We start from the raw sequence: 12,637 nt of genomic DNA on the forward strand, positions 1-12,637 counted from the left end.
ATCACACTCTCTTAGCCTCAAATGGAGGCAAAGGCAAACCTCCTCTGAACAAATCTTGTCAAGGAAACCCCATGACTATCCTAAGATGAACCTGTCAGAAATGACTTAAAGCCACACAACAATAAATACTAACCAGGCAGTAATAAAATGTGTAAGATTGTGTAAAAAATTATATACAGATCCATTTTAATAACACAGTATATTAATATGGTTAACACTGGCATTTATGTGTATATTGGCACGGCATCTTGAAATACTCCAGCTCATGCTGAAGGCATACAATACAATGCATATTTATTGTGAAGTTCTATCCTTATACAGGAGGCTCCATTTGGAACACTTCTTGCAACAGTAATGAATCATTCAATAGCACCTCATTACAGCTTCTGCAATGCTTCACCAGCAAGGTTCTTTATCATGGTTATTGACTGGTTCCCAGCATCAAGGTACAGGTGAAAGAGGTGCGGGTTCAATTGTGAAACATGCTTTCATTCTCAGAAGCAGTCACCTGGATATGGAGAAAATGCAAATGGGTGCCAGAGGACCTAAGATACCAAATGAGGACCTAACTTTTCATCAGCTAATTACAAAATTGATCACTTTTTTGAAATGTGAGTTAATGCGCCACATTTTAACACTTTTAACTGAGGAGATATGATTTTAGGCTTAGCTCCTCCACAAGAAGAGATGAACAGAACTTAACCATCCACCTAAAGGTAACGGTACAAAGGAAACCATTTGGAAGAAAATTTTATTTCCAAGTTTTTACATCGCTTTTGTTTATACAAATATTACTTTGGATTGGAGTAATCACCTCCTATGTCAGGTTTTCACCGCAGTTTACAGTGGGAACAAGTTCACCAAAATCTCCTGTCAACATCTCCAGCTCTCCAGGTGACTAGGAAATCTCTAGCCCAGTTGGAGCCAACTGCAAAAGAAGCTGGCATGCAGACACAAAGGTGGTACAGAGGTGAAAGGAATTTCTAGCCACAGGATTATGGGAAAGACAATGCTCATTAGGGTATCTGCAACAACAGGGCACTGCAGCTTTGAGCCCGCTGATCTACTTCATTCAAAATGGCCACCCCATAAAACAGAATTTTTATTCAGAAACTCGTCTTGTTTGAACCACCCAAGTTCAGCAAGTAGTATGATGAACTTTTACTTGTGAAATTAATCCATGAATTCCTCTTGGCAGTAAATAATCTTGCTTGCAGTGTTTGCTTCTCCATCACAGCTCACCTCTCTCCAACTGTCCAATATTACTGCTGCAGGAGGATCTCATTTCTAAACATCACTTTCCACTAGGATCCATCTGCCCTTTAGATTTGGTTTTGACTGTGGTCTCCTTGGAGGCAGTATGACGATGAGGTTCAGCACTTGAGGTTGTTGCCTTTTCCACCTGAAGGCTTTTGTGTGGTTGTTGGACTGAGCCAGGTTTCTTGCCTGAAGTAGGAGACAAAGAAAGAAAGGTCAAAGCGAATTCCACCTAAGCTTCCTCTTCCAGCAGGAGTGGGGAACATGTGGCCCTCCAGATATTGTTGGACTGCAACTCCTATCAGCGCTAGCCAAGGGATGATATGCATTAAAGTTCATTATTTGGAGGATCGTGCATCAAGAATACTTCCAAAAGCTACCTTCTCCACATGAAACTATCCTCCGCAGCCCTCCCAACAAACAACCTTCTCTGCTCTAGCCCAGTGATACCCAAACTTTGGTCCCCCAGATGTTTTGGACTTTTAACTCCCAGAATTACTGACTATTGGCCAAACTGGATGGGGCTTCTGGGAGCTGAAGTCCAAAACACTTGGAGAATCAAAATTTGGGAACTACTGCTCTAGGCTTTCACAGTGGTGGCCTACCATAGCAGTCCCTGGCTCCCTTAAATCTCTACAAGTCATTCCCCAGCCCTTATTTTTTGAATGGAAACTCTACTCCTCCTTTAATCAGCTTGCAGTCTAATACAAACATCTAGATGCATCTAGAAATGTAGAATTTCCAGAAATTTTGAAGCCATGGAGCAATTAAAAAAAAATCTCATTTTCCTCTGGAAAAAACCCCTATACGTTTTTGGAATACAGTAATAAAAAATACATGACTAGCACTGTTTAGAGAATGAAACACAGATTATTTCAGGAACAAAATGCATTATATATAACTTGATTTGCCATAAACGTACTATGTTTAATATATTGAAAGTGCACTTTATTCAGATTATGATTAAAATTGAACCTTGCTTGTTGCAACAGCTCCATTGGCTTTCAGTCTGTTTCCGGGCACAATTGAAAGTGTTGGTTTTGGCTTATAAAACCTTATACAGCTTGGGTCCAGGTTATTTGAAGGAATGTATAACACACAAAGTTACTCTGCTGAGTGGGGCCCTGGACTTTGGACCCAACATCTGGAAAAGTGGTATCATGTTTTCAAATAATCTTTTTAATTTTTTAAGGGAGGGGATACGTTGTATATATTGCTGTATCATTTTTAACACTGTAAGCCACTTTGATTGTTTTAACAAAAAGCAGGGTACAAATAAAAGTTTTATTTATTATTTATTTATTATTTTTCTTCTTCAGTTCTTCATCCCATTTGTCAACAAGTCAGTATTCACCCCACAAACAATCATAGCCACATCAGCTCTACTATTAGGCAGAATGAGACAGACTCCTTGGGCAGCAGGCTTTGGATGTTATAAAAGGGCAATAAGTTGTTTGCTTTATTACTGTATTTTTACCTCCATGGAATGGGAGAAATGCTTTTCTGCATTGTGAGCCAGAAGAACATGGCTGGCTCCCTTTGAGTTGGGTCTGTTTGCTGCTTTACCGCAAGTAACTTGGGACAGCCCTGGTGGCGCAGTGGTTAAATGCCTGTACTGCAGCCATTCACTCAAAACCACAAGGTTGTGAGTTCAAGACCAGCAAAAGGGCCCAAGCTCGACTCAGGCTTGCATCCTTCCGAGGTCACTAAAATGAGTACCCAGACTGTTGGGGGCAAAATTAGCTTACTTGCTAATTAGCTTACTTGCTGTTCACCGCTATGATTTTTGGAATAGCAGTATATAAATAAAACAAATTATTATTATTATTATTTCAACTTTTTTGCTACTGGCTTTCAGGAAATCAAGTTCCAAACAGTAGAAGGTTTTTAGTTAAAAGCTGAAGATTGGTTAGTGTATTCAAGAAGTGTGTATGAGAAAATTTGAAAACAAGGGAAGCACAATTCTTCCTAACTTCTTAGTATCTTTTCACTATTCAGAGACTTTCAGCCTCCTCTAATATTCTTACCTTTAATGTGTGTGTGAGTGCTTATATGTATCCTCATTCTTATGTTTTAATACTTCTAAACTGTTTTATGTTAGGGCTATTTTTTAAAAAAGTATTGTTTATGTAACAGCTTTAAATTGTTTTTATTATCAGGATTTTTAGTTATATTTTCTTTCAATCTTTGTGGTAACCCATGTTCTGATCTGCCTTGGGTCCCATAATGGAAGAAAGGAGGTTATCAATAAAATAAAATAATTACCTTTCCCCCCTGCGCTGGCTTGTGTCTGATTCTCTAGTAATGCCTCAGGCTGTTCTGACCACAGCTTATAGTTAGGGTTGCTGAGGAATCGCTTAGTTAGACCACAGTTGAGACACTGCACAGAAGTCCACCGCTGATTTCGGCGCTCTAGTTACAGAAATGAGAAGAGAATGAAATCAGGAAAGCCTGCAAAGTTTACCAGATCCCCCTTTTCTGCTTTGATCATCCTTTTTTTCAAGATTTTGAAATGAACATCAAGGTATGTTCCATAACATTTTCATGCCCAGAGATTCTCTGTCCAAGACAACCTACAGATCCACTTACAAACAGAATCTGAATATTTCAGGAGGTAGCCACAGAAGCCATAAGAGGGAAATCCAAAGGCAAGGAGACACAGGATGCCCTTTATATCCCTAGTTTGCCAGCCACAACTGGTTCAATGCTCTACTGGTCAGCTAAAACACTAAGGTCCAAAACACATTGCAGAAATAATCCAATTTGATACCACTTTAACTACCCTGGCTCAGTGCTAGGGAATCCTGGGAACTGTAATGAGTTGTGGCCCCAGAGCTCTCTGACAGAGAAGGCTAAATGTCTCACAAAACTACAATTCCGAGAATTCCTTAGCATTGAGCCAGGGCAGTTAAAGCAGTGTCAAACTGGATTACTTCTGCAGTGTGTTTTGGCAAAAAGCTCTGAAGTGAGTATAGCCCTATGGTCAAGAGAGGAAAATGACAGCCAAAATGGGAATATCACATTCACCTGTCAGAGTGAGGGTTCAACCAAATGTGCCTTTAGACCTCTCTGGAATTGTGTAAGGAAAACTGAAGGAAAACTACCTGGCTTTGGCTAGGAGAAGCAGTTTGGGGGACCCTGAAGTGCCGGTGCTTTTGGCAACATTCCCTAAACTGGTGGTTGTCAAGTGTGTTAGACTATCATTCCCATCTTCTCCCAATGAAAATGGCTGTTGTCTGCTTTTCCGGCAAGCACTAACTGCTTGTGTGCTTGTTTCTGTGCTTATCCACAATGGTTGTTGTTGTTCTTGTTGTTGTAGCGTGCCTTCAAGTAGTTTCTGACTTTTGGCAAATCTAAGGTGACCCTATTATGGGGTTTTCTTGGTAAGATTTGTACAGAGAGATTTTTGCGTTTGTCATCCTCTGAGGCTGACAGAGAGACAGTGACTTGCACAAGGTCATAGAATCATAGAGTTGGAAGAGACTGCAAGGGCAATCCAGTCCAACCCCCTGCTATGCAGGAAATCCAAATCAAAGTATCCCCAACAGATGGCCATCCAGCCTCTGTTTAAAGACCTCCAAGGAAGGAGAATCCACTACACTCCAAGGGAGTGTGTTCCACTGTCGAACAGCCCTTACTGTCAGGAAGTTCTTCCTAATGTTGAGGTGGAATCTCTTTTCCTGGAGCTTGCATCCATTGTTCCGGGTCCTGTTCTCTGGAGCAGCAGAAAACAAGCTTGCTCCCTCCTCAATATGACATCCTTTCACATATTTAAACAGGGCTATCATATCACCTCTTAACCTTCTCTTCTCCAGGCTAAACATCCCCAGCTCCCTGAGTCGTTCCTCATAGGGCAAGGTTTCCAGACCTTTCACCATTTTAGTCGCCCTCCTTTGGACACGCTCCAGTTTCTCAATGTCCTTTTTGAATTGTGGTGCCCAGAACTGGACACAATATTCCAGGTGGGGCCTGACCAGAGCAGAATACGATGGCACAATTACTTCTCTTGATCTAGACACTATACTTTTATTGATGCAGCCTAAAATTGCATTGGCCTTTTTAGCTGCCGCATCGCACTGTTGACTCATGTTCAACTTATCGTCTACTTGGACTCCTAGATCCCTTTCACATGTACTTTCATTCAGCCATGTGTCTCCCATCCTATATCTGTGCATTTCATTTTTCTGCCCTAAGTGCAGTACCTTACATTTCTCTGTGTTGAATTTCATTTTGTTAGCTTTGGCCCAGCTTTCTAGTCTATTCAGATCATTTTGAATGTTGATCCTGTCCTCTGGAGTATTAGGTCATCCAGTGGGTTTCCATGGCTGAGCAGTGATTTGAATCCTGGTCTCCAGAGTCCTAAGCTACTATAGCACACTGGCTCTAATGCCTGCTATGTCTATCCATTTGAAAGTAATTAATGCTGAGAGTAAGTAATAACCAAAAATCATGTTAGCAATAGAGTGCTCTGAACTGCTACCTTGGATGTAGCTCACTTTTATTTCACAGAATCATAGAGTTGTAAGAGAATCCAAGAGCCACTCAGTCCAACCCCATTCTGCCATGCAGGATTACACAATCAAAGCACCCCTGACAGATGACCATTCAGCCTCTGTTTAAAAGCCTCCAAAGAAGGAGACTCCACCACTCTCCAAGGGAGTGTGCTCCACTCTCCTCATAAGGCATGGTTTTCAGACCCTTCACCTTTTTGGTCGCCCTCCTCTGGACACGCTCCAGCTTCTCAACATCCTTTTTAAATTATGGTGCCAAGAACTGGGCACACTATTCCAGGTGAAGTCTGACCAAAGCAGAATAGAGTGGCACTATTACTTCCCTTGATCTAGACACTATACTTCTATTGATGCAGCCTAGAATCACATTGGTTTTACCTCATGTTCAACTTGTGGTCTATTAGGACTCCTAGATCCTTTTCTCATGTACTGTTGTTAAACCAAGTGCCTCCCATCCTATACCTAAGCATTTCATTTTTTTTGCCTAAGTGCAGTACCTTACATTTCATTCTGAGCTACTGAAGGGCAGAACACAAAATGTTTTGCTGATATATTTATAAGCTCTGCTACCAACCACTCTAATAAACATGTGTAAATTAAGATTATATCATAAAGCAAACTTAAATCCCTGAGTATGGCTGCTGGGATTAACAGATATGGTTGAATTTCTGCCATAAAGATGTCTCTCCATGTTTCCTGTTTTGTTTTGTTTTGCAGCTGAAAACAGGGACATCTGGTCCATGCTGAACATCACAACACCACCAATTTGAGGGGAAAAGAAGTTGCACTTGCCAGTAGAAATGTGAAACTTGATTTATCAAAATAATAGATGGGGGGGGGGGGGCTTGGAGCAATTCAAATTTATAGATGGCCCCACCCAGAAATCTTTCAAGGCACAACAGGAAAATAATTGGCATCCCATTGTTGCATTTTCCCGATCTTTGAAATGTGTTACGTTCCACCCCCAGCACTCTATGTATGTTTTAAGTCTAAGAGATCTATCTGTCAGCGTCTCCAGAGTGAGGAACAGCATTTAGTCATCTCCATACAGCACTGCAGTTAAGGAGGAAGAGACTGAACCACTCACTTCTTTGGCGTACAGTTGAGCTGACTCCAGGGACAAGAAGGGAGAAACATGATTTGCAGATGGTTCTTTTCACAGAAGGGTCCCTGCAAAACAAACCGAAATGAAAGATAAGTGAAACATGTCAGTTCAGAAATTTGGTAATATGATTCAAAAGAAAGAGACAAAATGCATAGTACCATTTCATTTTTTGTGTTGAAGGTTTTCCCACGTGCTCAAAGTATATTATGCACAGACCCTTTTACAAAAGGCGTGGGGAAATGTTTAGCCCTCTAGATGTTGTTGGGCCACAACTGAGCCAGTGTAATGAATGGTGAGACGTGATGGGAGCTGCAGTACAACTAAATCTGGAGGACTACCAACCTTGTCAGTTATAAAAGCTACACCCCTGTATGATGGACCTGAAGGAAAGAAGGCTGTGATTACATTTACATCCAAACCTTCTTCCATGGAAATAAAGGTATTATACAAATGTTTTCAAATGATCTCCAATTTAGACTCAACATGTTTAGCTTCATGGGCCTTCGACCAACTGGCTTCTTCATAAATAACCACTTATTATATTGTCAAGGTGAAATATCCATCAGGGATTTTGCCATCTCCTGTTCAACCCTCTTAATTCAAGGCATGATATTGGTCAATCTCTATCCCAGGAGGAAGCAAAGTATGGGCTATGGGCCACACATGACTCTCCAAGGCCTTTGCAGCCCATCTCTCTGAAATATTTCAAATTTTTAATACACTTACATACACCAACTAATTCTGTTCCCTACAAAAAATATTTGTGGGGACTATGTCCTGAAATTCTCCAGTAATGGAATTTTCAGGGTTGGCAGTTCCTCCAAAATGGTAATAATAATAATAATAAAATAAAAACTTTATTTTTAGCCCGCCTTTCCTGGGATCAAGGCGGGTTACAACAGTAAAAAACATAATACAATCAATAACAATAAAATTAAAATACAGAAAATACACAATTATAACAGCTATTAAAATACAACTAAAAATTATCCAACTAGCACCAAATTACAGCAACAATGAGGAGAGAGAAGGGGGTTACATTGGAATGTTAGGGGTAAGCCTGCTGGAAGAGAAAAGTTTTAAGTCCCTTTTTAAACTGGTCCAGGGAGGTGGCTGAGTGGAGCTCGTCTGGAAGCGAGTTCCAGAGATTGGGGGCCGAAGTAGAAAAGGCCCTCTGAGTGGTGGTAGAATATCTTACCTCTGGAACTCGTAATAATTGCTTCCCAGCAGATCTGAGTGTGCGGGGTGGAATGTATGGGGAGAGGCGGTCCTCCAAGTACCCTGGGCCCAAGCCATTTAGGGCTTTATAGGTAATAACCAACACCTTGTATTGTGCTCGGAAGCGAATCGGCAGCCAATGGAGATCTTTCAGAGTTGGTGTTATGTGAGTGGTCCTGGAGAGGCCAGTGACCAGTCTCGCTGCCATGTTTTGAACCAACTGAAGCTTCCGAGTGTGGTACAAGGATTGCCCCATGTAGAGCGCATTACAGAAATCCAAACGAGAGGTTACCAGAGCATGTACCACCGTTTCAAGGTCCCCCCGGCCCAGGTAGGGTCGCAGCTGGCGTATCAGCCTAAGCTGATAACAAGTGCTCCTTACCGTCGCATCCACCTGAGATGTAAGATGGAGCGACGAGTCCAGAAGCACCCCCAAACAAAACCAAAAGCAGATCAAACACGACCTTCCATTTTTAATTATTTGGCACTGCCTTTGGTACATAATTCATAGTGGGGTGTTTTTATGGAGCAGGTGGGTTTTAGTTATGTTTTTAGTTAACTTTTGTATATTTTTATGTGATTTTATATTGTGTGGTGATATTTTTAATTATTTGAATTTTACTGAGATTTTAAATATTTTGTCTGTGAGCCGCCTTGGGTGCTTCTGGGGAGAAAGGCAGCATACAAATGAAATAAAAATAAATAAATAAATTTGATTACAACTTTTATTTTTGTCATCAGGTGCAGTAACACATTTGGCACTGAGGTCTGCAAAAACAGAGTTGTGTTGCATGTTCCCACCCTAGAAAGTAGAAATCCTGTTCCCCATTGGCCACCCATCCCAATCTTGGCACTCACTGTCTTAAGACAAGCCTCCGGCTGATGCTGTGCTGGGTGTGACAATAGAAGCGAGCCAATTCCTGGTTCTCTGGGTTGTGTGCAAGGACACAATGTGCTGCCTGTCATGGGGAATAAAAGACAATTAAACATGTATCATCACCACCCTAAAGAGTCAACGAAGGCTATGGGTGGGCTTAAAGAAGAGTCTGAGAGGTAAGGTAAACACAAGTAAAATGAATGTTATATTCTAGAATTATATCTAGAATCGTTTATATTATGTTATTTGTGGAATACATCTACTTGTAGCTTGCAAGTATTTAAAACTAAATGCATTGTTTAGGAGATTTTGGGAGGGGCTCATCTCCTCCTAGAATTTCAATGAAAAGGATGCAAATTCCAATGAAACTGGAGGTTGGCATTCCAGATCTTCTTACATACAATTGGGCGTACAGTATCTGTTACCTTGTATTAATTTTAGACATATGCACTTACAGTAAGTAATCCAACAACCTTGAAGCCTTCATTAGCTTACAGTTGTAAACCGCTTAAACACTATTAGTTCAGTATGAAGTGGTATATAAATGAAGCTGTTTTCTGTCTCTCCCCCCCCCCCCCCCATTTCTGGCATCTCTATTCAAACGGACACTACATGGTTCTCATTTTACTAAAAAAAGGGCAGTGTTTTTGGCAACAATTCCAGCAGTTAAAACTGTGTGGTAAATATTTTCTTGTCCATTGCAATTTGACCCATATGCCAAATTGACCTTATGGGAGAATCCAGATTTGAAAATCACTAAGGAATCATTTTATAGAAGGCGTGAACCAATAATGGGATTGTTACCTTAAATCAGATACTTGGTGTTGTTTTTACCTTTTTTCAGTTTTGCAAGAACAGTTTAAACTACCTTATCAGCCAAATGGCAATATCTACAACTGAAACATTTGTTACAATCCAGATTTAGTCCTGCAGCTTTAAGTGCATCCAAGGTTCCCTTAATACTAGTGACATTAATTGAGGCCAACCAAGGGGCCAAGCCAACAATTTATATATATGAAATTCAGTTATCTATAAATAAATATGACATCCAAGGTTTACAGCAAGAATGGAACAGAAAATTGGAATATCAAATTTTGCTCAGTTAATGGCCCTTGGTCTTAATATCTATAATTAGTATGGCTATAGATGTCCAACTATGTCTTATATAGTAGAAATTGCTCTTATGGGTATATCAGTTATAATGTCTATTCAAAAAAGGGCTTTCTAAATCAGCAGATTGTTGGAGAAGTAATGCTGCTAATGCTTCCTTAACATGTATGTTTTGGAATTGTCCCATAGTAGCTACAGTTTGGGAGGAAATACAGTTGGCCCTTCTTATCCACAGATTTTTTATCCACGGATTCAAGCATCCACAGCTTGCAAATAATAAAAAAAAGTATTAAAAAATGATTTTGCCATTTGATATAATGGACACCATTTTGCTATGCCATTGTATTTAATGCGACTTGAGCATCCATGTATTTTGTTATTCATGGGGGATCCTGGAACCAAACCCCAGTGGATAACAAGGACCCACTGTAATCACTCAAGTGAGGCTCTAAGTACCCTAAAGGCACTGATCCTGTCTGATCTTGGAAGCTAAGTAGGGTCAGCCCTGGTTAGTACTTAGATGGGAGACCACCAATGAATACCAGGAGCTGTACGCTACATTTCAACTGAATAATACATTATAAATGAATGCCATGCTTAGACTTGGGTCACATCTTCAAGATTATGTATATGCAAATATTCCAAAATCCCCCCAAAATCCAAAATTCATTTCTAGTCCCAAGCATTTTGGCTAAGGTGGTTCGCCCTGTAGTAAAGAGTGAATATGGTCTTCACCTGATAGAGGAAACTGAGTCTCTGCAATGCTTCTTTGTCCTTTATCATGGCTGCTGGGGAAAAGAAAATCTGTGCAAGATTTTCGGTGACGGTGGTGAGACAAAGAATCCTGCAGGAAACAGACATTTTTGTAAAAGGACAGAGATCAACAAACAGAGCCACTTGCAGTGCAAGGATAAAAGCAATGCAGCACAATCACAACCAAGTCTGAGGCTGCATCTAAACTGCAGAATTAAAGCAGTTTGACACTGGTTTAACTGCCATGGTTCCATCCTGTGAAATCCTGGAATTTGTAGTTTGTTATGGCACCAGAACTCTCCGACAGAGAAGGCTAAATGTCTCACAAAACTACAAATCCCAGGATACCATAGCAATGAGCTATGGCAGTTAAAGTGGTGTCAAACTGCATTAATTCTGAATGTAGATGCAGCCCTAGAAAGAATAGATGAAAGAGTTGAGAATCTTTAGCCTAAATCACTTTCTTGGTTTTCTGGGCTGAGAGTGTGTGACTTGCCCAGGGTCACCCAATGGGTTTCCATGGCTGAGCAGGGAATTGAAGCTTGGTCTCCAGAGTCGTAGTCAAACCACTATGCCACCTTGGCTGCACATACGTTCCTCATACACACTTGCCATACACACATGAGGACAACACACAGGACTTTATCACATGGAGGCAAATGGGATTTTAAAATCCGCAGGGTTGTTTTTCAGACACGTTGGCAACATTAATCCAAACATAAAGTCGACAAAACAAACTCCCTTTTACTTTGGGGTATATATGGTATTGTTTTTTAATGTTGTAAGCTGCCCTGAGTCCCAGTCTTGGGAGAAGGGTGGAATATAAATAATACTGTAATTATATATGTGTGTATACACACACACACACACACACACACACGGTAGCAGGGAATACAATGGCTTGTACGAGTCCTCAGTTGTATATCTTTGCATTTTAGGATCTTTTCTAGTTCTTTCATTGCCATCCTCCTCATTCCTACTCTTCTTCTGATTTAGACCCAGAACCCCATCCACCCTGCAAACACTGATCCCACGTCTCTCTATGGAACAACCCACATCCAGCACCAGATAGTACCTTGGCTTCCACGCTGCTTTTCCGGCAGCTGTAAAGGGCTGGCTGGGGGTGGGGGGGAGCCCAAATGCAGACCTTTGTTCCGGTTTCAAAGCAGCAAAGGCACCTGGGAAATGCAGTCCAATCTCACCCCATTCAAATAAGAAAAGGGTGGTGCCATCCAGACAGGAGGAGTCTAGCAGCAGCACCACCCTGGAGGCACTGCCTGCCTTTGCAACAAGGAAGGAACCCTGCCTTGAAGGATGGAGGGCAAAGTCCTCTGTGTGTGTATTAGACACTTTGGGGAGGAGCTGACAGGGGGAAAGATTATATATATACTCTATAAATATAGTCCCATTATATCTCTATACATGTATGTATATAGCCCTGTGTGTGTATTAGACTTTGGGGAGGAGTTGATAGAAGGAAAACATACATACATACATATATATATATATATAATCCTGTGTATATATAATATAGCCCTGTTTCTATCTCTGTCTCTATATGTATGGGAAGAGCTGATAGGGAGAAAGCATATATATATATAGTCCTGTGTGTATATTATATAGCCCTGTATCTTTCTATATATCTAAGGGGAAATCTTATATATATATATATATATATATATATATATAGATATATATATATATATAGAGAGAGATGTGTGTATTATACAGTCCTATCTTTATCTATATACCTATATCTATACATGTATGTATATAGTCCTGCATGTATATTAGACTTTGGGGAGG

General features: G+C 40.6%; 1 protein-coding gene across 1 annotated transcript; it reads right to left on the reverse strand.

The window, feature by feature from the left end:
• Window positions 1–735: 735 nt before the first annotated feature.
• On the reverse strand, window positions 736–11,981 carry LOC149321113 (ribonuclease P protein subunit p21-like). Its single transcript, XM_089491589.1, has 6 exons — window positions 11,907–11,981; window positions 10,814–10,922; window positions 8,950–9,050; window positions 6,856–6,938; window positions 3,523–3,669; window positions 736–1,446 (listed from the first exon to the last, which is right to left on the reverse strand). Exons 2-6 carry the CDS (start codon window positions 10,859–10,861, stop codon window positions 1,295–1,297), a joined length of 531 nt encoding a protein of 176 aa, XP_089347715.1. The 5' UTR covers window positions 10,862–10,922; window positions 11,907–11,981; the 3' UTR covers window positions 736–1,294.
• Between the last annotated feature and the right edge of the window lie 656 nt (window positions 11,982–12,637).

The sequence above is a fragment of the Sceloporus occidentalis genome, unplaced genomic scaffold (assembly GCF_023333645.1).
Source record: "Sceloporus occidentalis isolate IW3139 unplaced genomic scaffold, rSceOcc1.0.p SCAF_1, whole genome shotgun sequence".
In the NCBI taxonomy this organism is placed as follows: domain Eukaryota; kingdom Metazoa; phylum Chordata; class Lepidosauria; order Squamata; family Phrynosomatidae; genus Sceloporus; species Sceloporus occidentalis.

What these genes read in the sequence shown, in the direction of transcription:
- LOC149321113 (XM_089491589.1), bottom strand. Translation starts at nt 10,861, where the DNA reads ATGATAAAGGACAAAGAAGCATTGCAGAGACTCAGTTTCCTCTATCAG. An exon ending in GACTCAGTTTCCTCTATCAG is followed by an intron (nt 9,051 to 10,813) that starts GTGAAGACCATA and finishes TCCCCATGACAG; the next exon opens with GCAGCACATTGTGTCCTTGC. An exon ending in CTCAACTGTACGCCAAAGAA is followed by an intron (nt 3,670 to 6,855) that starts GTGAGTGGTTCA and finishes TTCTGTAACTAG; the next exon opens with AGCGCCGAAATCAGCGGTGG.